The 24,735-nt window shown below is 38.7% G+C and overlaps 1 protein-coding gene across 5 annotated transcripts in view; it reads left to right on the forward strand.

Moving 5' to 3' along the window:
• LYRM4 (LYR motif containing 4) overlaps nt 1-24,735 on the forward strand; it is a 100,751-nt gene that overhangs the window by 25,930 nt on the left and 50,086 nt on the right. For 4 of the 5 annotated variants that reach the window (XR_012830846.1, XR_012830847.1, XM_075705401.1 and 1 more), the window contains exon 2: nt 137-257. Coding sequence is in view for 3 of the 5 variants with exons in the window: in XM_075705401.1 (XP_075561516.1) it covers nt 137-257 (121 nt within the window). In the remaining 2 variants the exon portion in view is untranslated. Of the gene's footprint in view, nt 1-136; nt 262-4,034; nt 4,091-24,735 lie in introns of those variants that run through there. The other variant, XM_075705402.1, reaches the window with a different exon arrangement.

The following is a 24,735-nucleotide window of genomic DNA, read 5'->3' on the forward strand; positions in this document are numbered from 1 at the left end:
TGTATAAAACTGGGCAAAATACATGTGTGTGTGTATGTATATTTATTTTTAAAAATCAGCGTGTTTTAAAGAATGTTGAAATGTCGTAAACTGTGGCACATCTATAAATACACATTGTCTTATTGTTTGTGTTTAGAACGTATGCCATCAGAAGGATAAGAGATGCCTTCAGAGAAAACAAGAATATAAAGGATTCTGAAAAAATAGAAGAACTAGTGAATAAAGCCAAAGCAAACCTAGAGGTTATTCATCGGCAGGTATGTTTATTTCTCTCATTTTATCTAAGAGTTGTACACTACTCAGTCTTATGCCACTACAGATGGAAAAAAAATAGATCCTTGCTCAAAACATTTCTGGATGAACACTAGTTTTCGTTATGTCTGAGTTTGAGAGGGTGGGAAACATCCATTTATCCGTGATGGCTGCAATAGGGGATTTAGGGATGCTTGTTCCATTAACCGGAACAGGCCTTGGTGTCAAAAGTTTATATGCTCTTTCATTACCTTTTCTGCTGTTTATTTTACTGTCTCTTCACTCTGCTTCTCTATTCTGCCCTAATTTTCCTTTGAATCTGTTTCCTCTAGCTCATGTGTATTAGAATCCTTTCCTCACGCTTTCCTCCCACCATAGGTTTAGAAGAGTGGCTGTGGCACTCACTCCGAACAGTGTTGCCTTCTGTGCTCGTTTTTCCCCACTTCCACAGTGTTAGAACAGTGGCAGAACAAGAAAATCCTGAAGTGAATTAAGTAAATGCTGGCTAAATGTGTCCATGCAGGGTGATAGATTTTTCTTTGGAAAAAGTTGAGTCACTGGCAATATTTTTCTCTGACCTTGTCTAAGCAGCATTTATAGCATCTCTGTTCCTTCCACTGAGTACCTTATTATTTAGACAGGAATTCTACTTCATTGAACTTTAGATACTTCATTACTTCTCACACATGCCCACTGTCTATCTAGAGTGACCACTGGAAATTTGAAGAAAGAAAGCTTCTATGCCTGAACTCTCTAAGGGCAATTGCAATGCTTAACCTGTCCCTCCTTGCAAAATCTGCACTTGCTGACACCAGTCAGAGCTCAGTAGTACTTTTATTAAATAATGAATGAATGTGTGCGCCTGTTCCTCCATGGTCTGTTTTAACATGAATCTTTTAACAACCAGCAGGTCAGTTAGCTAGATTCTCATTTCAGTAGGAAGCTGGGCCCTTTGATTTGGCAATTAAGTATGAATATTTTGGTGCAAGTTAAATTATTTCTTTGGAATTTCTTCTCCCAGGAACAGGTGTTGTTTTGTGCTACCATAGCTTTGCTATCTTTTTTTAACCCAAACACTGCTATTTTTGTATTTTAAAAGTATTTCTTGAAGAAGAAATTCAGATTGGATTGATTCAATGCAATTATATTTAAATGTTAGGGTGTTTTTTCTCATATCTGTAGGTGATGAGTAGCATTTTCAGCTCTTCTGTTTGAGGTATTATCTTGGAGAGCCTTGATATCCAAGTATTAGAGGCTGGAGAAGAAAATGAAGGAGGGGGTGTTGAAGGAGAAGACTCAGAGATCACTCAGGCAGATCTGAGCTAGTAGTTAGTTTATTGAGTTCTAATCAGTAAATTTAGGTATGTAAAATAATAAGTACAGATGGATTAGTGGTCAATACTCTGCTATTTATAGAATCATAGAATCGTTTAGGTTGGAAAAGACCTTTAAGATCATGCAGTCCAACCATTAACCTAACATTACCAAGTCCACCACTAAACCAATTAATGGCTTGGTGGCTGGGTTATTTATAATGAAAGTAAAAACTAGGAATCATTAAGGTTGGAAAGGACCTCTAAGATCATCAGTCCAACCATCAACCCAACACCACCATGCCCACTAAACCATGTCCCAACGTGCCACGTCTACCCGTTTTTTGAACACTTCCAAGGATGGTGACTCCACCACCTCTCTGGGCAGCCTGTTCCAATGCTTGACTACCCTTTCTTTTTAAGAAATTTTTCCTAATATCCAATCTAAACCTCCCCTGGCGCAGCTTGAGCCCATTTCCTCTTGTCCTATCACTAACTACTTGGGAGAAGAGACCAACACTACAACCTCCTTTCAGGTAGTTGTAGAGAGCGATAAGGTCTCCCCTCAGCCTCCTCTTCTCTAGGCTAAACAACACTACACTTAAAGTTAGTATGGGATACAAAGATTATCGCTTACGCTTACTATACATATCTTAAATGTTACATGCATGCAAAAAATGTCACTTACCAACCCATCCAGGTCTGGTCTCAGGTAAGGGATCTCTCAGCCTCAAGGGGAACCTTGAGAGGCGTCCCTACTCAAGGGAAGATCACTGCCATGCAGCCAGCTGATATGGAGGGAGAGCTCAATGGACCCTGATGGCTGCAGATATTTATAGCGCGAAGTGGTTGATTTCTAGTGAGATTTTCTGCTGTGTTAATGTAGTTTTGGCTGCTTATCAGCCCAGTCTCCAGCCAAACCAGGTTTTTTTGGGTTTGGTGCTGAGTTCTCACTGGTAGCTTCACACAATATAACTTTGGTTAGTCCTACTTGCTGAGCATCTGCCTGGACCAAAGTTCATTTAGTTCAAACAGGGGGAGTGCATCCGTCGGGGGTGGGGTGGGGCAAAAGATAAGAATGCACGGGGTCAAATTCTGCCACTTACAGAAATCTGCATCAAAGAAGTAACAATTTGTGGACATGGAATCTCCCATAGTAAAATGCTACAGAAAATTTCTTCTAGATTGTGGCTAAGATAAATTCCTGTCAGCATGTCAGAAAATGTTCTGTGATGGTTGTAATTAAGAATGTAAACTTTATATCTTTGATAAATCAGGAGAACATTAGTGACGTTATCACAATAACTGTTTTGCCATGAAATGGATGACTGAAGTGTACTAAATTTATTTTTGTTTTAAAATATCTTAACTAGGACCTACTTGGCACAAGTCTTTTATAATAGCAAGTACTTCCTTTTTCTGAAGAGTTCAATTTCAGGGTATCAAAGCACTTGAAATAGGTGGGAAATATTGTTCCTGCTTTATAGATATGTGTCTGGGATGGTGAAATGAGAACATTAATGTGTAGTACCTTAATGTTTCGGGTACCCTGACTTGATGTGGGTAGGATTTGGCTCTTGCTGGTTCTATGAGCCTAAATAATAAAAGGCAGTTCTGTGTGAGATGGTGGGTAAGTCCTGCTAAAATAAAAGCTTTCCAGCTCTTCTTATGACAAAACATGGTTCTACTGACTCATCTGAGCCATAATAGGTCTGGGACAGTTTTTAAAATAAAACTCCTCTCTCCTGTCTGAGTCCTGTGAACACCCAGACTACCTTGTTACTGTAGACCCTGAAAAAAAGATACCATTCCTCTAAAACAGACTTTTGACAGGGCAGACTCTTTGCCTTATGGGGTGTGGGTCTTGTCTTGCACCTTTTATGAAGTCTTCTTTTAGCCTAAAGATTGTCCCTTGGCATCAGATAGGTCTTTCAGCTGCCTTGAAAAAAGCAGGATGAGCAGGCAAGCTTGGTTAATCTCTGCCTGGTATACTCACTCACTGTCCTTTATAAAGGAGTAGTTGGGCTTAAGGACATTTTATGTTCATTGGTTGCTAGTGAGCATTTTGATTACACATAAACATACATATGTGCCTGTACATACACAGTATCTCTAACAAGCCTGTGCATGAACAACAGGTAACTTTCATATACCGGCCTGTATTTTGCACTGGTAAAAATGTTGTACGTTTAATTCTTCATTCAATAAAATGACAGCAATAAAAGGTCAGACAAGATTTTTTATTTTCTCCTAGCATGGATTCTGCTTTTTTCATTGCACCAACAGAACCTTTTTAATCTGCTAGGGGTTTTTGTTCCATTTTGCTACTTTGTAGTAATGGCAAAAATTTTATGAGAAGTCTTTCTTGACTCAAGACTGACATAAGTCATTGAGAGCCACATTTTGCTCTACCATGTAATACATAAATCTTGCTTTAAAATTTTTTATATGTAGGTGTGAATTTTTCAGCTGGGGAGATGTTCAGAAGCAAAAAGGGCATGCAGGATTCTAGTTCCCTGGAATAGCACTGCTTGAATTTTCAGAATATGAAAATCTCTCCACGTATGTTTTATTTTTGCAAACATAGAAAACTAGTGTTTAATACAGATATCTTAAATATATTATAATCAAACTGTTGTCAAGCAAATGACGTTAAGTACTTATCTTTCTGTTACGTATTTTTTAGTTGGAGGGTATCTTTGTCACTGGGACGTACCAGAATAATGCAGAATGGCCTCAGTTATTGCTAAACCTGCAGGGCTTTGCATGTGTCTTTGTTGTTTCAAATCCCAGCTATTTAAGGGGTTTCTCCCACATGCAAAACCAATCTGCTAAAGCTAAAGTAGTTTTAAATCAGATCACATTTTGGTATCATTCCATGTAAGAATTTCAGGAAAAATATACTTGAAAAGTAAGGAATATCGAAAAGTCTGACACAATTTCCCATTTTTAACACTGCTAAAACAGTGAAACTTACAGTGAAATATCTTTTATATGTCAGACTTCTAGAAATTTTGCAGACAAAGTATGCTGCATTCACTTTTGGAAGGGTGTATATGTTTATCTTATACAAGATATGTTTGCAAGAGTAACAGTAACACATGTAGTAACATAATAGGCAATGGAACTTTTTAACAGAAGATAATCTGATAAAAGAAAATTAGTTTATCAAGATAATTTTTTGACACGAGTCCCTGCAAGACTTGATATTTCAGTAATAGGTATTATTTTTTTCTGAGTCACCCCCCGCAAAAAAAAAGTTATTCTAAAAAACTGAGAACTGTTGTTCTTTGCAGAATTTCTATTATGTTTTAGTGTCATCTTACTTTCAGCTGTAAAGCAAGAGATAAATATTGGAAAAATAGCAACACTGTCTTAAAAGTAAGCTTTTCATCAGGACTGTTAAAAACCTTAGCATCTAAATTCATATTAATATTTACTCGCTGTCAAATTTAATCATGCTCTGTGGAAAAAAAAATTCATTATTGCTCTCTGTTTAATTGAAGATCTAAGTAATGAAGTCATCTGACATTATTAAGACTTTATATTTAAAACTAACCAAGCATAATATAAAGTGATTTTATTTTTAAATGCAGAAGCACTGAAGCAAACATGAGAACTAGTGTACATTTTTTTGCTAAGTTTGGGCTTTATTATGATGTAGCGCATCTTAGTATTGCTGACTTTTTCATAGTGTGTCGATAGAAATTAAATAATATCCCACTTTGCTGACAATCTGTTGTTACTCTAAAATCAAATTTATGTTCACTTTACATTCTAATTTATGGTTTAGTCATCAAAGTGACCATTGAAGTGTAGAGGTTCATAAATAAGTGTTTGAATCAGCCTAGTGGGAAATGTGAAATAGTGACAGATTACTGTCATTTTGTTCATGTCAGTCAGTGTACAATTTGCTTGAATGTTAGAAAAGTAGCTTTATAAAGCTGAAAAGCATGGAGGAACATTAATCTCTGCCTTCGTCCTCCTCTGCTTGTTATTGGTTTTTATTTAAAATTAGTCTGGCTAAAGGAAGGAACAACTCTTAACATTCTTTTCTCAACACTGTTTGTGAAGATTTTTTGTGTGTGTGTTTACTGTGTAAACAGCACAATTTGTGGTGTCTTCCCTGTAAAGGGCGGCATTGTGAGAAATGCATTGTCACAAGTAAGTTTGAAATAGAAACTTTTTAAAAGTTTTGAGGCTAAGTCTTGAGGTCCTTTGAGGATTACTGTAACAGCCATTCCCCAGCTATGCTAATATGACTTCATTTGTGAGTTTCCGTTGCTATTGGAATATGCTAGCGGTAGGAGAATTTGCCCTGAAATGTTACTGCTGTTGCTGAGATTCAAGATTTATAGAAGCTACTTTGAAGACAGGATAATCCTGAGTGTTTTGAAGTATCCACTAGTTTTCTTTGTGGCATGCTCTCTCAAGTTTTAAACTGAAAATATGGAAGTGAAATTCAAAAGCTGTGTTAGACCTGTGTGCTCTGATTAAATCTCTATTTTAATTTATAGGACATCTCATTCTTATGTATTCCTCCACAGTACTTTCTCCTCAGTTTTAGATTGTAGCTGGAAACTACCAGTCATCTTGTTGTCCAGCTAAGAAGGATTATTTTGGTTTTCCTGGCAGTTCTGAAGGCTTTAGTATCAATTGTACTGTTTTTGACATCACACAACTACAGTACTCTTCAGTAAAACAGTTTTGATATTTCACAGCCTTTCTTTGTCCCATTAAGTAATGCAAACTGAGGAAAATCATGGTTTGCACAAGCCTTTAGCAGGGAGACAAGAGATGCACTGGAGTGCTTAGACAGTCAGGATGTGTGGATCTGCTTCCTTTACAGCTGGCTGGTCATCAGCATTTTCTAAGGGAACAGATTAATTTTTTCTTTGAGTCTGAGTAGTTCTTCCTCAGGCTTGACCTCTCTTACTGTTCCCTTCAGATGTGTAGAAGAATGAAGGAACACGGTTTTGAAGTATGAGAACTCTATTAAAAAGGTTCCACTGATAATGATAAATATGGAGCACCTGCAGCATTTTTCATGTTTGTAGCATGTTGTAAGTACATTCTAATCCTCGCAATATTCATTGATTATAGTAAGTTTAGCTCCATTTCTTTTAATGAAGTGTTTCATGACTATGACTTGATAAAAGCCTGTGTCATAGTGTGAGATTTCAGTCTCATATTCTTGTGTTTCTCCATATTTGCCATTTCTAGTAAAAATTATTAGTATGGTCTTGTTTTGAAATTTGTGTAAAATAACAGTTCTTCTGGGTCTTTTTTTTTTTTTAGCAAGCCAAGTTGCCAGTGCAGCTGTGTGTAGCCAAGTACTGCACCTTCTTGAGGCATTCATTAGCAGTATCTCATCTTAGCAATATCATAGATTCAAGTAACGGTTGAATGGAAGTGGGAGATGATACTGAATGAATGTACTAATAGAGCACTCATATTATTGCAAGCTGGTAATAATACAACCACAGCATAAGGAAGCATATTTCCGTTAATCAAAATAGTATAAATATTAAAGCATGTTTAATAAATATTAGCAAGACAAGCAATTTCAATTATAGTTACTCTAAAAAACAAAAGGTAGAAGTACCTTAGTTTACTGCACCTGCTTTGGATTTTATTGGTCATCCTTTGTGGGTTTATCAGCAAATACTCCCATTGTTTTCCATAGTTCAGTTCTAGTAATCCTGTGATTAATTTGCAGCAATAGCAGGTAAATTAGTAAATGCCAAGGTGTATATATTTCTGGACTGCAAGCATATTGTTGAGTATTCAGGGGACTGGTACCAATTTACACAGTTGTGAGTGATGTTGGAATTGACTGTCTCAAGGAACTTCTCAACCTTCAAGGAATATTCTGTGTATCAGAAGATACCTGTGTTTATACTGCAAAGCACTGTAGGCTGGGTGCCCTCAGCAGGAGAAGGTTCATTATGAAAATCCTTATTAGTAGTTTTAGTTTCAGGCTACAAGTCATCTTTCTGTCTAATTTTTATGAATAAGTAAGAAAGTTGAAAAATAATGTATAATGTATTTGATTATGTTAGGTGCAGTTTTGAAGCCAAGAGGAAAGAATAGCTGGAAAAGCTCTTTAAGCACTCTGATTACAGGGTGCAGCACCCATACTACTGTTCAGGAATGTATATGATATTGGCAAATCACGTTTTCCTGCTGGCAGCCAGCTCTCATATGGTTTCCTCTTATCAAGTTTGTCACTGCAAGGAAGTTTTAAAATCACATATTAATTTACTGCTTTTCTTGAGAAGCTCCTTGTAATTTTTTTTTCAGCTTCACGATGACAAATACCTATTTTTCTACAAAAAATTTATAGACTTACAGTTCTTACCTAAGAGGAGTGTCCTTGGAAGTTTGCTGCTTTTTTACTAGTGTCATATATTTCTATTTATTACAGTTGTGCCTACACGTTCCAACCAGGATAGAGCCAACATTATGCCCAGAGAGAACTATTCCTACCTCTCAAGCCATTTAGTTTGTTAAAGCAAGTGTAGACGCAGGAGTTTTCAAATGCCTCTTTCACAGAAGAAGAGCAGGAGGTGAATGGCATAATCATAGAATCATAGAATCATTTACGATCTTGGAAAAGACCTTTAAGATCATGCAGTCCAACCATTAACCTAACATTACCAAGTCCACCACTAAACCAATTAAGGGTAGAGTAGCAATTTCATGTTTCCTGGCTTGGTGGCTGGATTATTTATAATGAAAGTAAAAACTAGGAATCATTAAGATTGGAAAGGACCTCTAAGATCATCAGTCCAACCATCAACCCAACACCACCATGCCCACTAAACCATGTCCCAGAGTGCCACATCTACCCGTTTTTTGAACACTTCCAAGGATGGTGACTCCACCACCTCTCTGGGCAGCCTGTTCCAATGCTTGACTACCCTTTCTTTTTAAGAAATTTTTCCTAATATCCAATCTAAATCTCCCCTGGCGCAGCTTGAGCCCATTTCCTCTTGTCCTATCACTAACTACTTGGGAGAAAAGACCAACACCCACCTCACTACAACCTCCTTTCAGGTAGTTGTAGAGAGCAATAAGGTCTCCCCTGAGCCTCCTCTTCGCCAGGCTAAACAAACCCAGTTCCCTCAGCTGCTTCTCATAAGACTTGTTCTCTAGACCCTTCACCAGCTTTGTTGCCCTTCTCTGGACATGCTCCAGCACCTCAATGCCTTTCTTGTATTGAGGGGCCCAAAACTGGACACAGTATTCCAGGTGCGGCCTCACCAGTGCTGAATAATGGGGGACAATCACTTCCTTAGTCCTGCTGGCCACGCAGTTCCTGATACAAGCCAGGATGCTGTTGGCCTTCTTGGCCACCTGGGCACACTGCTGGCTCATGTTCAGCCGGCTGTCAACCAGCACCCCCAGGTCCTTTTTGGCCAGGCAGCTTCCCAGCCACTCTTCCCCAAGCCTGTAGCATTGCATGGGGTTGTTGTGACCCAAGTACAGGACCCAGCATTTGGCCTTGTTAAACCTCATACAGTTGGCCTCGGCCCATCGATCCAGCCTGTCCAGGTCCCTCTGCAGGGCCATCCTACCGTCCAGCAGATCAACACTCCCACCCAACTTGGTGTCATCTGCAAACTTACTGAGGGTGCACTCAATCCCCTCATCCAGATCAAACAGAAAAAGATCCTATTAACACAGTTTTATCAAGTCACTGCACAGTATCAGTTCTTGAAGGTAATCAAGCATCTGTACACTTCTAAATACTTGTAATGGCATCTAGAATTTAGCAAATGGTTGACGTGAGCCTCTTGCACTTCTCTAGCTCCTAGCCTGTTGCAGTAGTGGTAGTCAGTTTTTAATTGCTTTAGCAGATCATGAGTTCTCACTTGATTGGTTCCCTATGTGCATTTACCTAAATTATGCTGGAAGCTTGTGGCAATGCTAAACACTGAATTTAAATCACCTGACTTTGGTTTTTAGAAGGCATTGGGGGGATTTTTCTGTGGTTTTCTTTTTTTTAAATTCCAAAGCTCTTTGGGGTTTTGGGGATTTTTTTTTTTTTTAACTCGAGGTCATTTAAATCCTGTTTGTTCAAGTTGCACTTACCTTCCATGTGATTTGAAAGCATAACTCGAGAAATATACATTTGTATATTTCTTCTTTTATAACAGTAGCCTGCAAGGAAGAATATGGTTAAGAAAGCAACAGAAATCCTTAACATGTCAAGTTGCAGTGCTCTTTACTTGGAGAGAGACACAGATGCAGGTGGAGGAAGGTATAACATAGGACAGATAATACCTGTCTTTTAGTAAACAAAAGAAAGCTTGAAATTGAAATGCAGAGGCATTAAATTCAGAGCTATATTGGTTTTGTATTCCAGTATGAGAGTAAATGGATTTATGTCCAGTAATTATCCATAAGGTTTGGGGGCGGGGGGGGGGGGGGGGGGAGGAACAAAGGAAAAAATGTAATAGGAGTGACTTTGAAAAAGGTTTGGTAAATTTGAACAGAAACCCAGGTGAATCAGAACTTGGCCCTTCACAGGACGTGTTAGCAGTGAGGTCCACTTCAGCCAGCCTTTTCAAATAGCTTTTTCATCTTGGCATGTAGGATAGCTTTGGAGATATGCAATATTGTAACAGATGCCAAAAGCCCAGAGCTGTCATATCAGCTTAACTTGTAGCATCTGAATGTGCAGGAAGTATAACCAACATTTTACCTGTCTTCAGGTGACATGGCTCTCCAGGTTACACCTGTGCGAGTCTCCAGAGCAGTGTTACTCCTTAGGCTTTCATTTAACTCTCCTGATGGAGAGCAAGACTGTATTTTCACAAGTGATTTGCTACTGTTTGCTCTGCTGACTAAATTACAAGTGGCAGGTTCTGCCTGCAATATTAAATACCAAAGTAGACCCTGCATGGAAAGTAACCTTTAGGCTACAAGCAAAGGCGATTCAGAGGTAGAATGAGGCTTTGTCTTTGTGATCTAAGAGCCTTAGTGTAAAACACAGCATTTGATGTGTGCAGTAACGCTTCCTCAAAAAAAAAAAAAACAAAGGCTGTTGAGTGTTGGCAGCTGATTTTAAAATACTTTATCTTTCATAAAGAGCTGTCATTATTTTTGTTACATGTATTTAGTGGCTAATCCAGTGAGGTTGGGGCCTTATCATAAGTAATAAGCACTTATATAATGCATCCAGAGCTCTGAGCATCTGATATTATGCACAGGAGGAGGGCTGTCTGAAGGACAGGAGAAGGACTTACTTTCTAGTGAGCAATTTTGCATGGCAGTATGTCACATCCGATCAAGTAAATGCTAGGTATAAACTTCCACGTGGAAAAGAGTAAGTTTCACCAGCCTGGCTGGTCAGTAGCTTCTTGAAACAGTTAGCAGCACCGATTGAACCAGCCTGTGCTGAAGAAAGCTCCAGAAGGAAGGAATGCTCACATTTTCAGGGAGATGTGTTCATCTGCCACTGGTCCCTTTCTGCTTTCCTGTGTGTGGTGTCTCAAGGGCTTCTGCCCAGTGTGTAAATGAATACGGTTCATAGGGGTGGCTGTTGCAACAAAACTTCAAGGGGGCCTCTTCCAAGTGAGGTGAGTAACAACAAGGGCATGTGTGTCCGAGTACATATCAAATACTGCCAAGAGAGGCAAGGTAGAAATAAGTGCTGGTAGTTTTGATCACAGCTCAAATGCCTTCTGCCATGTTTCTAATCTGATTGTGTGATCTTGAGTTGATGTCTGCCAATCTGGTTTGTAGTGGTGCCAGTTGAGGGAGGCTTTGACGATTGAGTTTCTAGCATTACAGTATATTAAGCTTTGAGCAACTTTCTGTCTTTCTTGCTGTATGGTATCTGCTGCAGAGCAGAACACGAGTGGAGGATCTCTTTTTTACTGAATAGGAAAAAGTGAAGTATGGCGGTTTTGCATGTTATTTATGACACGTATAACCTTGTAAAAGCCTTGCATATGTATTGTGACTTACGTTGACGTCAGAGCATAGATCTCTCCTGAGCATCCCTTTTCAGTGGTGTTATCATGGCATAAACCAGTTTTAAGTACAGCTAGACCTTGAGGAAATGAAAGGGATTGCTGTTTTGAGGACTTCTGAAAAAAGTAGGAGAGACAACAGTGTTGTTATTACAACAGTGATCTCTGTTTTGATCTCCCACAGTTTGTTGGTTGCTTTTTAATCTGTTGTTTCATTTCACTTTCCTTGCTGAGAAAACTTTCCTTCCTGGTTTTGTACTGCTTATTGAAAGGAGACAGTGTCAGGTTCAATGGCACGGCAACTGAGCAGGCACACTTCCCTTCAGGAGGAGCTTTGGCACATTTGTCTGTGCCTCAGATCCCCAGGACTGTGTACTGCTGCCCTTGAACTGCTATCTGTAATTCAGGATGATGATGTTGGTGTTGACGCCCTCGCTATCCGACAAGTCACCTAGTCCTGTAGCTGTGGTACAATGGGTTTTTTTAATGACATTTTCTCCCCCCATGCTCAGTCATCAGTCTCTCAGCATATTACAGTTACAGTTTTTCCCTTTACAGCTAACGAAGGGAAGAGGGAGCATTTTACCTGCTCTTTAAGCTACTTGCATTCTTTTCTGGCCTTTCAGATGGCCATGCTTCTCCCCTCAGCAAACTGAAAATACTGTGTGTAAAATCTTCCCCTGCCACTCTAAATCAGATGCCTTTTTTTGTTTCTTCCACAGATAGTTTGTAAAGTCTAAAGAATTTATTCTCGTCTTCATTCTCAGTGTAAGGGCAGCCTGCAAAGAGCTCTGTTTGTCCCGTTTGCTCCAAGAGTCTGGCTTCACGAGTGCTTTTTATTTCCCCATCTTATTATTTTCATGCTTATTCTGTTGGTTCAGTCACTAAAACTCTTCCATTATCCCAGTTGCAAAGGTGCTAGTTGTGTTCTTATTTTAAAATGGCTTGTCAAAATGAAACCTGTTTTTAAACCCCACCAACATTAACAGTCATTTAATAAAAATCTGAAAAAAAAAGTTATTTTAAAAAAAAGGAAAAAAGAAGCCTTCTTCACAGTCCTCTGTGTCTGGTGTGTCTACATGTATTGTAATGTTCTGGGGGTCCATTTAATACTCCTGTGGTTTAGCGTAGCACCAAACATGGTCTCTGTCACTAATACCATTTGACTGAATTTGCAACCAGGTGAATTCACAATGATCTAGTTTTATTTTGACAATAAACATAAACATATGTGTGGCCTTCACATAAAGCTCTTTCAAACAAAGAAGCTTTATCATTGACGTGTTACGTTTCAATTTTATCTTTTTTTCAGTAATTTGGATTCTGTCTAGTGTCTCTGTAGTACACTGCTTGTATTTGAGGGAAATTGTTTGATCCATGAAGTTGTGATTGAAGGCCAAGCTTTAGGGAAGAAAGTTGCTAGACTCCAATATCAGCACGTCTGATCCAGCCCTTGGAAGTTTAAGCAGGGAAAACTGTTTTATAGACAGGAGTGTAGAGAGGAGTTTAATTAGTGTTTACGCAGTCTCCTTGGTACTGGTGCATTGCTGCTGTCTTTAGCTCTGTGCTTTCTGAGGTGAGCCTGGGCTTTTTTTGGCCATTAAAAGCTATAGCTGCAGTGCCCTTGGTGACAGGCATTATGCCAGTACATTAATTCTGAAAGCAAGTAAAAGGAAGAAGAAAAAAGGAGCCCAAACTCTTTCAGTCACATTTAAATCACAAATTGACTGATTCCTGTTGTTACTCTCTCAGGAGTATGTCAGATGTATGCTTCCCCCTTTCGAGGTATGGACTGCCTGAATGTCCTTCCTAGGCTGTTTGCTTTGCAGGAAGTGAACCATTACTAAGCAGAGTTTTGAGTTCACCTTTATAATTTGGTCACCTGTAGAATGTACGTAAATTCATACTTTGAAACAAAGATCTGCTGTTTATCCTGTAAACAAGGTCTTGTCCCTCACCAAGGCAGTTATGAATATTGCAGTGTAGTCGCTAAATAAGACGTTCATAGTCTTTCTCCTGTGAGCATAATTCACTTGCTGAGCAGTTGCTTTGGTAATTTTTAACCATATTTTCATCTGAGTGTATGGTTAATGAGAGCATTATGTGACCTAATCACTTAGCCTTTCACATTAATACAGATCTTGTTTGTAATTCTGTTGATTTTGTTGTTGACCCAATGCTTTGGTTATGTGTTCAAATGATCTTCATCTTAATTGAAAGTACTTTTTGTCTCACAGCAGTCTAATTTCTGTGCCCATTTGTCAGTAGTCAATACTTATCGGGGCTGATTACTCTCTAACTGCTTGTGCCAGTATACCTCTGGGAGGTTAATCAATCTTGTGCTTTTTAATTGACATCAATAATGCGTTTACATTTATCAATATTTCTTAATTGTCAAGTTATAACAGTGGAACTTCAATAATAAATCATGCCAATGGTTAACTTCATATATTAGATTTTTAAGAGTCTCCTTAAGCAGTTTGACATGTTGTAAATTGCTTTTAAATTATTTGTATGTATGCTCATGAGGGAAGAGGAGAAAAAATTGGTATGCAAAGTCGTGCTGTAGAATAATACTGAAGAACTAACCCATTGACAGTAAAATACCTTTATCACGTGTATAGTATGCTTTATGGGTAAAAAAAGGAAGTAAGTCTTTTCAAAGTGCTAGTTTTATTACTAATCATTTTGTGAGTATGACAGTACACGTACATTTGTTGTGCCATCCCAAGGGACTTGTCAGGGCTGGGGTTGTTTCCCTTCTCTCAGCTCTACAAGCAAGGCAGAGGGCAGAGAGAATTACTAGTACTACTGCTCCTTTATACAGAAGTAGCAGTGAGCTCTGGGAGATCAAGGCACCCTGATTTTAACTGTGCATTTCAGCACATGCTTGTCCTTAAGATATTGAGGTGAAAATGAAGGAGGCTACTTTTGTTTATATTTAAGCATATATTTGTAAAGAGTTTGGTGCATAGGAAGCTAAATTATTTGCCCAGTTTCCCAAAATATGCTTACACCAGGAATTAAAGCGTGATATTCCAAGACTTACAATACTGTCTATCTCAGTAGCTATCCCTTTATCATCTGCCTCACTCTCTTCTCTGTCCCCTTTCGATCCAAGTAGCAGTAGACTGGAGAAGAAAATCTGCTTAGACAGAAAGTTGGCAGGATGCTGACCACATTGTTTGTGTCAGTCTTGCCATGTTTTATGGGCCACACCGAAGACAATACAAGAATTAAAAACCCTGCCTAATGAGCAGTGAAGAAAGACTTAATAGTTAATACTGTTATTTTCTAGTTAAGTGAGAGCCAATGTGAACACCAGGATAGGAAAAGAGAGAAGTAGGGAAGGAGCTATTTGTGGCTTTTTGCAATTTTACTTGTCTTTTCAATTGAGATCCTAAAGGTGAACTGCAGTTTTTCAAGTAAACATACATAGACATACAAAAATTCAGATAAAAGTCAGTAATGTTGTTAGACTCAAATATGATATAAAATTAATTAATATCTTAACTGTGTAGGGCCTAATTTGCAATGCTGCCTGTAGAAGGAACTGTTGACTGAAATAGTTATCTGAAATGCTATAGAATTAAATGGTATTTTACATAGAGTTAGAGATACACCATTTGCTTAAGTTGAAAATGAGATTAGAAAAATAAATGCTTATTTTGAGAAAGAACAACAGGTGAGGAGTTGGAAGAGCTGCAGAATGCATATGACTGACCTCTTTAATCAGTTGAAACAGTAAAAAAAAGAATATTTATAAACCTGGTGGTAACAAACCCCCTTTATCAAGGGGTGAGTAAAAAATTCACCAGGGTCTCAGTCCTAGGAAACAAAAGGACTGATTTAAACATCCAAATCTTGATATAGGTAGCAAAGTTCCCTGTCATTTGAGCAATTCAAGATCAGACATATCTACATTCCTGTTCCTCTTGCCTTTCTTGTTCTGCATCCCAGCTTCATCCTCACATAGTACTCCAGCTTAATACTCTAAAATACTATATTTGTCTGTATTTCAAATAAGATACTGTTAGCTGAAAACTATTGTTAATAGTTTATTATTAACTATTGTTAATAGATTGATAGTTTTTATTTCACTTCTTTGAACTTGTGTGAGAGAAAAATGGCTGGCAAACGGGTGAGTTAAACACTAATATGAAGCCTGATGCTATCCTACCCAGTGTCACGATTGAAATTTCTATTTCCGTAATTCCTATCTTCTTCTTACTAACTGAAGAAGTCATGTGTTGCCCAGGTCCTTAAAAAAAAAAAAAAAATCAGACCCAGAGATTTTGTTGTCAGTGTACAAAACTAAGATGTCTATACTGTAACATCAAGGCTAACTTTTGTATGAAAAGACAAATTAAAATATTAAATGTTTCAGTTTTAGTCTAGCAGCCATTTTGTTGACTTCTTGCAAATGTTAAAAGTAATAAATTAAGCCTCTCCCTCCTTTTTTGAATGAGACAAGACTGATAAGACACAGCTGTCTAACAAACAAAATTGCAGTGGTTACCAAATCAAATTGCATTAAAGCAAGGATGTGTAATCAATCTCTTTGTGAAGGGTGAAGCAATTCAGAAGACAAAACCATTGACACTTCTGTAGCATGGCAGATTAAGTACATTCATGTTGTGTGTAGAGGGCTTTGCAATAGGGTGCTTGTGAGAGTAAGTTATATTTAGTTTCAAAAGCAGGCATCCTGGGGTGCAGCTGATATGGCAAGTCAGTCCAGACACTGCTGCACACAGGTTCTGAGCTAGAGGTCGTTTGCATCCATGTCTAGAAGGGTAAGCTTGGGTCAGTGTATGAATGTGTGAACACAGGTCTTTAAGTGGCGACCTTTCAGTGGCATTCAAATTGTATTTGCCCTTTTGGTTTCAGACCTGCTAAGATACACGAGGCACACAGGAAACTAAATTTAATTTGGCTGTTAGCATGAAGAATGTAAAATCTTGTGTGAATTAAGTTCAGAAAAGATGATTTTCATGCACTGTCCTCCAAAAATATATTTAATGCTAGCATAGCCTGAGTGGTAAATTAAACTAGTTCAGTTGCCAGGTTTTCCAGTACTTTTGAGGAAGACTGAAATTGCTGCTACTGGGTCATCAGGTGGGATATACTTTGAAACCTAAGTGAGCCTGGTACAGGAAACTTGTCTTTTAACCTTCTTCCTTTCCTCAGACATCCTACATTGAGTGAATACTGAGGCTACTGAGAAAGTAAAAAGTGTAATGAATATCCATAATGTATATTCTCACAGGCTGAAAAGAGAGGATGGCTCTTTTGTTCAGAGGGTACTGAGCAGATTGATAGCAAGGATCCAGACTTGCGTTCGCACATTTATGCTGACTAATATGACCACTTAAGAGCTCAAGGTACTCTGGAAGTCAGTAGAATGTAAGCTCCAAAATTACATAAGCATTTGAGAAGATTTTTCTCTCTAATACAGTTTCATATCTGAAAAAAAATGAGTACAGTATAAAAGTAGAACTTGTGGTCCTTTTCATCTTTTGGTAAAGTACAGACCATCTATGTTTCTTTCCTAAGTCTTCAACTAAAAGAAGAGGAACTTCACATAGCTATCCTGCAAATCTGTGGGGAGAACTTCCTTCAGGGAGTAATCCATGAGCTCCACAGTGCACTTTGTATTTTTCATGGGTGCTTAGCATGTGCATCTCCTGTTGTAAAGCTGAAAGCTCTGGGCAGGGGAATGATGGGGCTTGAAGTACCACCCAGTAACCATTGCTGCTGTTGTGCTTGCTGACATACAAACAAGGAGCCTTTGAAGCTCAGCTGGTCAGACTTCAGTGATGGTACTGAAAGGTTTGCAATGATCTAGAGTTAAGCATTTGTTTTTTAAAAATGCTACGCAGCTTTTACCATTTTGTGCAAGTCAGCAGTCAGTTCATACCTGACTCCCCTGTCATGATGACAGTTGATCTGGAAGCAGTGGCAGATAATTCAGTGAAGATCAGGTTACATGTTTTGTATATCCACGTAAGGTGGTAAAATCTGGCTGTATAGCATATTAGTTTTGTCAGTGCTGCTTGATTTTGGTTTTCAACTTTTCATTTAAAGTAAGATTGGAGTTCTTTATTTGACTTGCTGGCTAAGGCTTTTTAAAATGTAAATAGCAGTCTTGTCCCTCTAATACAGAGTGCTGCAAAGCTGAGAGAAGGAGAGTCTGACCTACTCTTACAAAAGAAAACAAAACTGAGAAAGGGTGGAACATAGGAACAGAGAGATCCAAGGTTTCCCACCGTATAGTAATGGATATGACCTTTAATATTGAGGCCTTTGGATCAAATTTAAGTTGGCATTAAAATTTTCTAATAAATTCCCTGCTGAATCTCAGGAGTTTTTTTCCTCAGATTTAATTCAATAAGGTCACAATAAAGCAAGTGCTGTCTGTGCTATTGTAATTGCTCTCAGCAGGCTGATAATATTATTGCAGAGAAGTGCCAGCTACTGTGCTTTTATTTCTTTCTTCAAGCACTCTCCTTCCTACATGCTTGCTCCCCTTGCTCTCAGGTCTACCCTAAGTAGGAAGTGAAGCTGTTTAAATGCCATTTGCTTCTCGTTTTTACATGTTTTTATAGTAATGCTTTCCTGAGTCCCTTCAACAAAGGGAATAAAAGCATAGCCTGTCTTATTGCAGAATAATTGGGGGCTTGTAGTTCCATTCCCTAATTGTCATCCAACCTTTATGCATTAGATTCAGTCTCTAAGTTCTTAAAAGTTGATATTCGTAAACACGTAGTGCTTAGTTCATTTTGGCTTGGTGCTTTTAGGGTTATGGGATAGATGTACAGCTACAAGAGTTTCTCTTAGGCACGTGGGGAGAGACACTGAATACCCACTGTCCGATGTTTCATAAAAAAATGACAAATTGCAGATCATCACAGTGAAGCATACGTATTTGGGGTCCTGCACTTGTGGATTAATACCACATCTTCTTTTGCAATGTGACTTTTGGAACAGCACTGTTAATGTGTTGTTTCTTGTATGAATGCAAATTTATGCTTAGCATGCTACTGGTAGATCTGTTACTACTGTATTAGAAGTAAATCAGTACAGTAAATACATGCAAATGCAGAGTGCTGTGATCATGGTTCTCCATATAATTCTTTGCGACTATGAGAGACTCAGTGCAGCTTCAGTATCAACTCTGCGTGAGCTGTACACTAAGTTTCTAGGTGCAGCTTCCTCCTTTTTCCAATTAGGCCTGCTGTCTAAAATGTCGAGTTTCTGTTTGTAGTGGTGGTATGTTAGGAGCTATGTACATCATGGCTGGTCCTTTTTAACAAATGAAGAGGTATTTTAAAACATTGTAACTAGATCACATGATTAGTATTTTGGGATGAGGCTGGACCAGTCTTTTAGCTGTGGGGCTATATACATTTTTCTGGATTGTGGACACGAAGTAATAATTCATGTTCCCCTAGCTCAGCGTAAGTGGTAGCTCAGGCCTTTGCAGTTTCAAAGGACCAGCCTGGCCATAGCTGAATGCTTCACACTTACCCATCTTCATCCTCCTGGTCCATCATCTTCCCCTTGTGCTCTGTCTTTCCCTGGCGCCCAGAATTTTTACCTAAAGTGTCATGCACAGAGTATTTTTTGTGTATCTCTAGCACATCCAGACATCTACAGTTCTCTGCCCATGGCATTCATTGCTGCCAAACGAGCCAGTCTCTGTACAGAAGAAAATTACTGGCAGGGATATTCAGCTGCTTATTTGCATACTGAGCTAACATATGTACAGTGGGATATGTCCTCTTGCCTACATGCGATTGATTGGAGATGAGGAGCAATAAAAGATGTTTTACAAAGGCAATTCTAGTTCTGAAATGCATGCAGCTGTATTCTGCCCACTTTCAACCTCCACGGCAAGCAGAATTGATCAGGGCTACCTCACAGCATGCAGGCAGTTTTGATATTGCATAGTGTTGCTTGCATACCTGTGCTAAGTCTGCTTCAGTAATTAAAAAACAACAGATGATGATCTTCAGTCATAACGTTTCACCCACTTTCTTATTGCTCATTGTTTCTTCTTCTTCTTTTTTTTTTTTTTTAATTGCTCTTGATGTCTACTTCTAGCCATGCATCATATGGTGCTTGTAGGATGTATACCGCAGTGCCAGCACGCTTGATGAACTTCAGCAATAAAAACCATCACTTCTGCAGTGTGTGGAGTTTCTCCCAGCCAACATGCAGGCATGTGGAGGGAGGTCACTCCTGATCAATAACTGCTCATTGCTTTTTACTTATGACATACACAATTTCTATTTCCTGCTGCTGCCAGAGGGAACTAATTTCTGGCACCAGAGATGCAGTGCAGCTACTTTAAAGCCGAATGGTCCTGAGATGAAATTATGTTACTGACCTGAAACGCTTCAAAAAGCTTGATTGTAAAGCCTGCTGTGGTTTGAGCTTGCAGTTTCTGAGATAGGTTAACATTGCTCTGAATCATTGTGAGACATGATCAGCTTGTTGCTTTGTAAATTAAATAATGAAGCATTTGTATGTGAGAGTTCCTATTATAATTAGTAGTTAGACTGTGCTTTGAAAAGATCAGAATCTATATCACAGGATGGTAGGATCTGGAATTTGTTTTCCAAACTTGACTTTCAGTCATAGAGACATGAAATCTTCCAACTTGCAGGTTTGATTTATAATACTTTGTTTGTGTCATAAGTGTAGAAACATGAGTGAATAATCAGATAGCCCTTCAGGCAGCGTGATTTTTTTTCAACTAAACTAATAATCTGGCTTGAGTTAATTAGAGAAAATCTCCTGTGGTTGAGACAAGACAACCTTTCCCTTAGTTCTCCTGTAGATCTCAGCTGTGAAGTAGTGGTAAGTTTCTTTGAAGGATTTTGGAAAGCAGAAAAAATAAAACCTAGCATTCTTGCCAATTCTTGGCAATTTACATGTATGAATTGCTATTAGCCTGAAGCTTCTGAAGTGCTGTATGAATTGTAATAGTACTTGTGAATCGGTCTGCTTTCAGATCTGTCAAATGGCATATATTTAACACTTATTAGCCTAGATATAACATTTTAAATCCCTGCCACTCTTGCAAAAAAATTTCAGTTCCACATAATAATTTTACCCTAGCTATTACAATCCTACATCAAACTACGCAACGTGGGTATGGGATATCCCAACATGGAATATGGATGCAACAGTTAAGGAAACTCACTGAAGTCAACATCTGGGTTTTTTTGGAATATGGAGACAGAAATTTAGCAGAGTTTTTTTAATTTCTAGGCACAATGTCCCTCATCTTGGTAAGTAATAGAAAGTTTTACCTCTTTTCCTTGCGCAGAAAGTAAGAGTTGAGTAGATTTGAATATGGTATTAGAAGACTTGGTGTTTCAACCTGACATTTTAACCTGTGGCATTGTTACACTTATTTATAAACGTTCCTCTCTTCACTACTCTCTATCTCTTAAAAATGGTGTTGAACAGCTTACTAGCATGAACCCATCAGGTCAGAATGCTTTTGTAGTAAAAAACATGAAATACTTCCCACTCCCATCTAAAATTTTTGGAAGAACTGAGAGCTTGACCTCCTGATTTAACACAAAGAATCTTTCAGTGCCATTTCTTCAGAGTAATAATGGGGGCATTTCAGATTTCTATTTGTTTTCTTTTTTATAGTATTGGATAAGTGGGGCAGTTGGTACAAATCACATTGAGGGGAACAATGTAAATTCTATGTCACTGAGATCTATTTAAGCAATATCTGTTCTGGAAATAATCCTATATTAAAAGAATCAATTGCAGATATTTCTGATTTGGAAATGCTAAGGTTTTGAGCAGATACGGAAGACTGTCAAGTCCTGCATCATATGATCCACTGGACTTCTACCTTTGTTTTCATGGCATGATTGTTAATCCCAGGATCAATCGGAAAGTAAAAAGCAAATAAAGCTGTAAACATTTCACGTGCTTTTTGGGCGCTCAGTGCTCATTATGAAGACCGCGTGCAGAGGTTTTACCTCCACTGGAGTTGCTCTTGCAATTCTGCTCATATCTTAAAAGGCACTGGTTAGCCTGTCCTTATATAGGTACTGTGCTATGCTCTCCTTTCTTTTGGGTGGTCCGTGTATGTGCTCACCCACCTCCAGATGATTTTAAACCTTAATCTTAAACCTTACTATCCTTCAATCCAATTTTTAAAGGAAAAGTGGAAAAAAAGAAAAGAAGTAGAAGAGCAGCTTGTGGTCAAACAAAGGTTTCTGTGGGAGGCAGGGCTCTAAGCCCTGAAATATGAAGCCACATCTGCCCTGATCCAAATGGCTGTTCTGCCAGTCTATGTCTCCAGGTCACATTTGTTTTGGGTTTGCATCAAGTAAAGTAACAACATGCTTCAAGTGCCAGAAAACCTGAGAAGAGGAGAAGGAGTTGATGACATTTCTTGCATTAATGTTCCTGTTCTCTATTATCACATTCAGGAGACTATGACTAAAATGATGCTGAAATGCTGTTTCCAATATCCCATTAAGAAAAACTCACACCCTTAGTAAAAATCTGTGCTGTAGTATGTTAATATATTGAGCCATTTTTAGAAACATGTTTATTGCAAAAATTTTCCACTGGGTTTTAGCTGAGATTCAGGTTTTGGAGGTATTGGCCTGTTTGGAAATTCACTATTGTTGTTTATCTGTGGATGTGAAATCATCAGGAGATTTTGAGATGCCAGGAATGGAAAAATCACTTCTCAAAGATTTGTTTTGATTGTGATACTATTTATTCAGAATTAAGAATTTCGTTGCTATTATAGTAGGTACACAAATGCACTAAACTTCCAGTTTGTAGGAACATTTAGTCTGTTCTTGTTAGCAGACTGTCCTCCTGTGCTGTAGGTATCAACATACAGTTATTTTGACTTGTTTCTACCATTCGTTACTAACTGAACTAAAATGCAAGAAGCTTGCAGGTATGTAGCAGAAGGTAAGACTACCAAGATAGGCAGCAAACCAATTCCAACTTTATGTGACACTAAATGATACCAAAGTTATGAGGCAGTGTCTCTACACAATTTAAGGTGCTGCTCAGCCCACCTTGACAATGTTTCTGCTTCCCTCCCCTGCAGAAGGCTGCACTCCCATCCTGGTCCTGCACCTGCTCTCTCCAGCACTTCTCTGGAGGGGTGGAGGAGCAAGGAGTTACTCCACAGTTGGAGCAGGTGAGGGTCTCTGTATCCCAGGGCTTGGACATGGGATGCAGAAGTCTTGTACCACGCACAGGTGGGAAGGATGAAGAGGATGCCAGTACCACCTTCTATTTTGCAGATGGACTGCTCTTCCTTGACTCCCTGTGAGATGACCTTCTGGTTCCCCCAGGGACTATGTCAGAGGGAGGAAAAAACTCCCCCCTTATGACAGCTCCACCTTGCAGCCTCCTTGAGACCTAGAACCATAAGTCCAAAATACTTAATAGTCCTGCAGTGTTTAGTGATTTCATGATAGATGGGGTGTTTTTTTGGTAGGAGTATTGTGGAAGATTCAGGTGATCTTTTCTATCTAAAATATGCGGTAGGAGGTTTTGTTGTTGCTTTCAGTATAATGTGGGTTGTTCTTTTATAAGATCTTTACAAATTATTAGTGCTAGTATTTGATTCTTTTAACCATTAGATAAACTCAGAGTTTCTTTTCATCAGAAGTCTCTTGGAAAACAATGACATGGCATGTAATGCATTCTTCTCCCCAGAATTTTCAAAGGCATTGTAAGAGAGAGTTATGTGTTTGCTGTATACCCTTTTCTCATGGGAACACATTTCTTTCAAAGCTGTCTTTGAGCACTCACTATAAGGCAGCAAAAAAGTGCTGTTGTAACATGCCTGCTAATAAACAGTTTGAGATTTTTCCCCTGTGATACAAATAGTTGTTGGCATAGTCTTTTCATTTGGAAGATTGAAACCCCCGTGTGAGAATCATGCTCCTGTGACACAGCTTTAGACTGATTATAGATGTTTCTGCAGTAACCTTTGCTAAATGGTAGTCACCAAGAAGAGGATGCATGGAGAGCAATGCCATGGTGTCCTGGTTTTGGCTGGCATAGAGTTAATTTTCTTCCTAGTAGCAGGCATAGTGCTGTGGTTTGGATTTAGAATGAGAAGAATGTTGATAACACATTGATGTTTTTAGTTGTTGCTGAGTACTGCTTATGCTAGTCAAGGACTTTTCAGCTTCCCACGCTCTGCCAGGTGCACAAGAAACTGGGAGGGGGCACAGCCAGAAGAGCTGATCCAAACTGACCAAAGGGCTATTCCATACCATATGACGTCATGCTCAGTATATAAAGTGTGGGGGGTTGGCCGGGGAGCAGCAATCACTGCTCGGGAACTGTCTGGGTATCGGTCGGCGGGTGGTGAGCAATTGCATTGTGCATCACTTGCTTTGTACATTATTATTATTATTATTATTATTATTATTATTATTATTATTATTATTATTATTACTATTTTACTTTATTTCAATTATTAAACTGTTCTTATCTCAACCCAGGAGTGTTTCTCACTCTTACTCCTCCGATTCTCCCCCCCATCCCATCAGGGCAGGGGGAGTGAGTGAGCGGCTGCGTGCTGCTTAGTTGCTGGCTGGGGCTAAACCAGGACACATGGCTAAAGAACAAATGTGAAGAACATGTTACTGGAAAGGTGGTCTCTCCTGAGATGAAAGAAGACATTTAAGTAGTATTAGTCTAATCTACCCTTGATTGGTTTAGTGTGGACTTGGTAGTGTAGGTTAATGGTTGGACTGGATGATCTTAAAGGTCTTTTCCAACCTAAGCGATTCTATGATTCTGTGATTAATGAAACTTTGCAAGGGTAAAAGAATGTAATCCCTTTGCCCTGTAGCTGAGTGGAAAAGTGGTGTATATTTATGCATGTTCTTTTTTGGATATCTAGGCAACTTGCAAAGGCTGTGAGATCAAGTGTTTTAGCTTCAAAGAACAGAAGTTTAGAAAAATCACCTTTTAATTCTAGTTCTGCCACAAACTTCAGTGGTGTAGAACATCATTTATCATTTTTATCTTTACCTGTTGTCTTGGATTCTCCCTTTTTAAAACAGGTAATTCTTCAATTGCATATATGACAAAGATGGTTTAAAGCTCACTTAATATGAAGACACTTTTTGGTGTTGGGTGCTGTAAGTATATTTTTCTTTTAG

This window comes from Pelecanus crispus, chromosome 2 (genome assembly GCF_030463565.1).
Source record: "Pelecanus crispus isolate bPelCri1 chromosome 2, bPelCri1.pri, whole genome shotgun sequence".
NCBI classification, from domain to species: domain Eukaryota; kingdom Metazoa; phylum Chordata; class Aves; order Pelecaniformes; family Pelecanidae; genus Pelecanus; species Pelecanus crispus.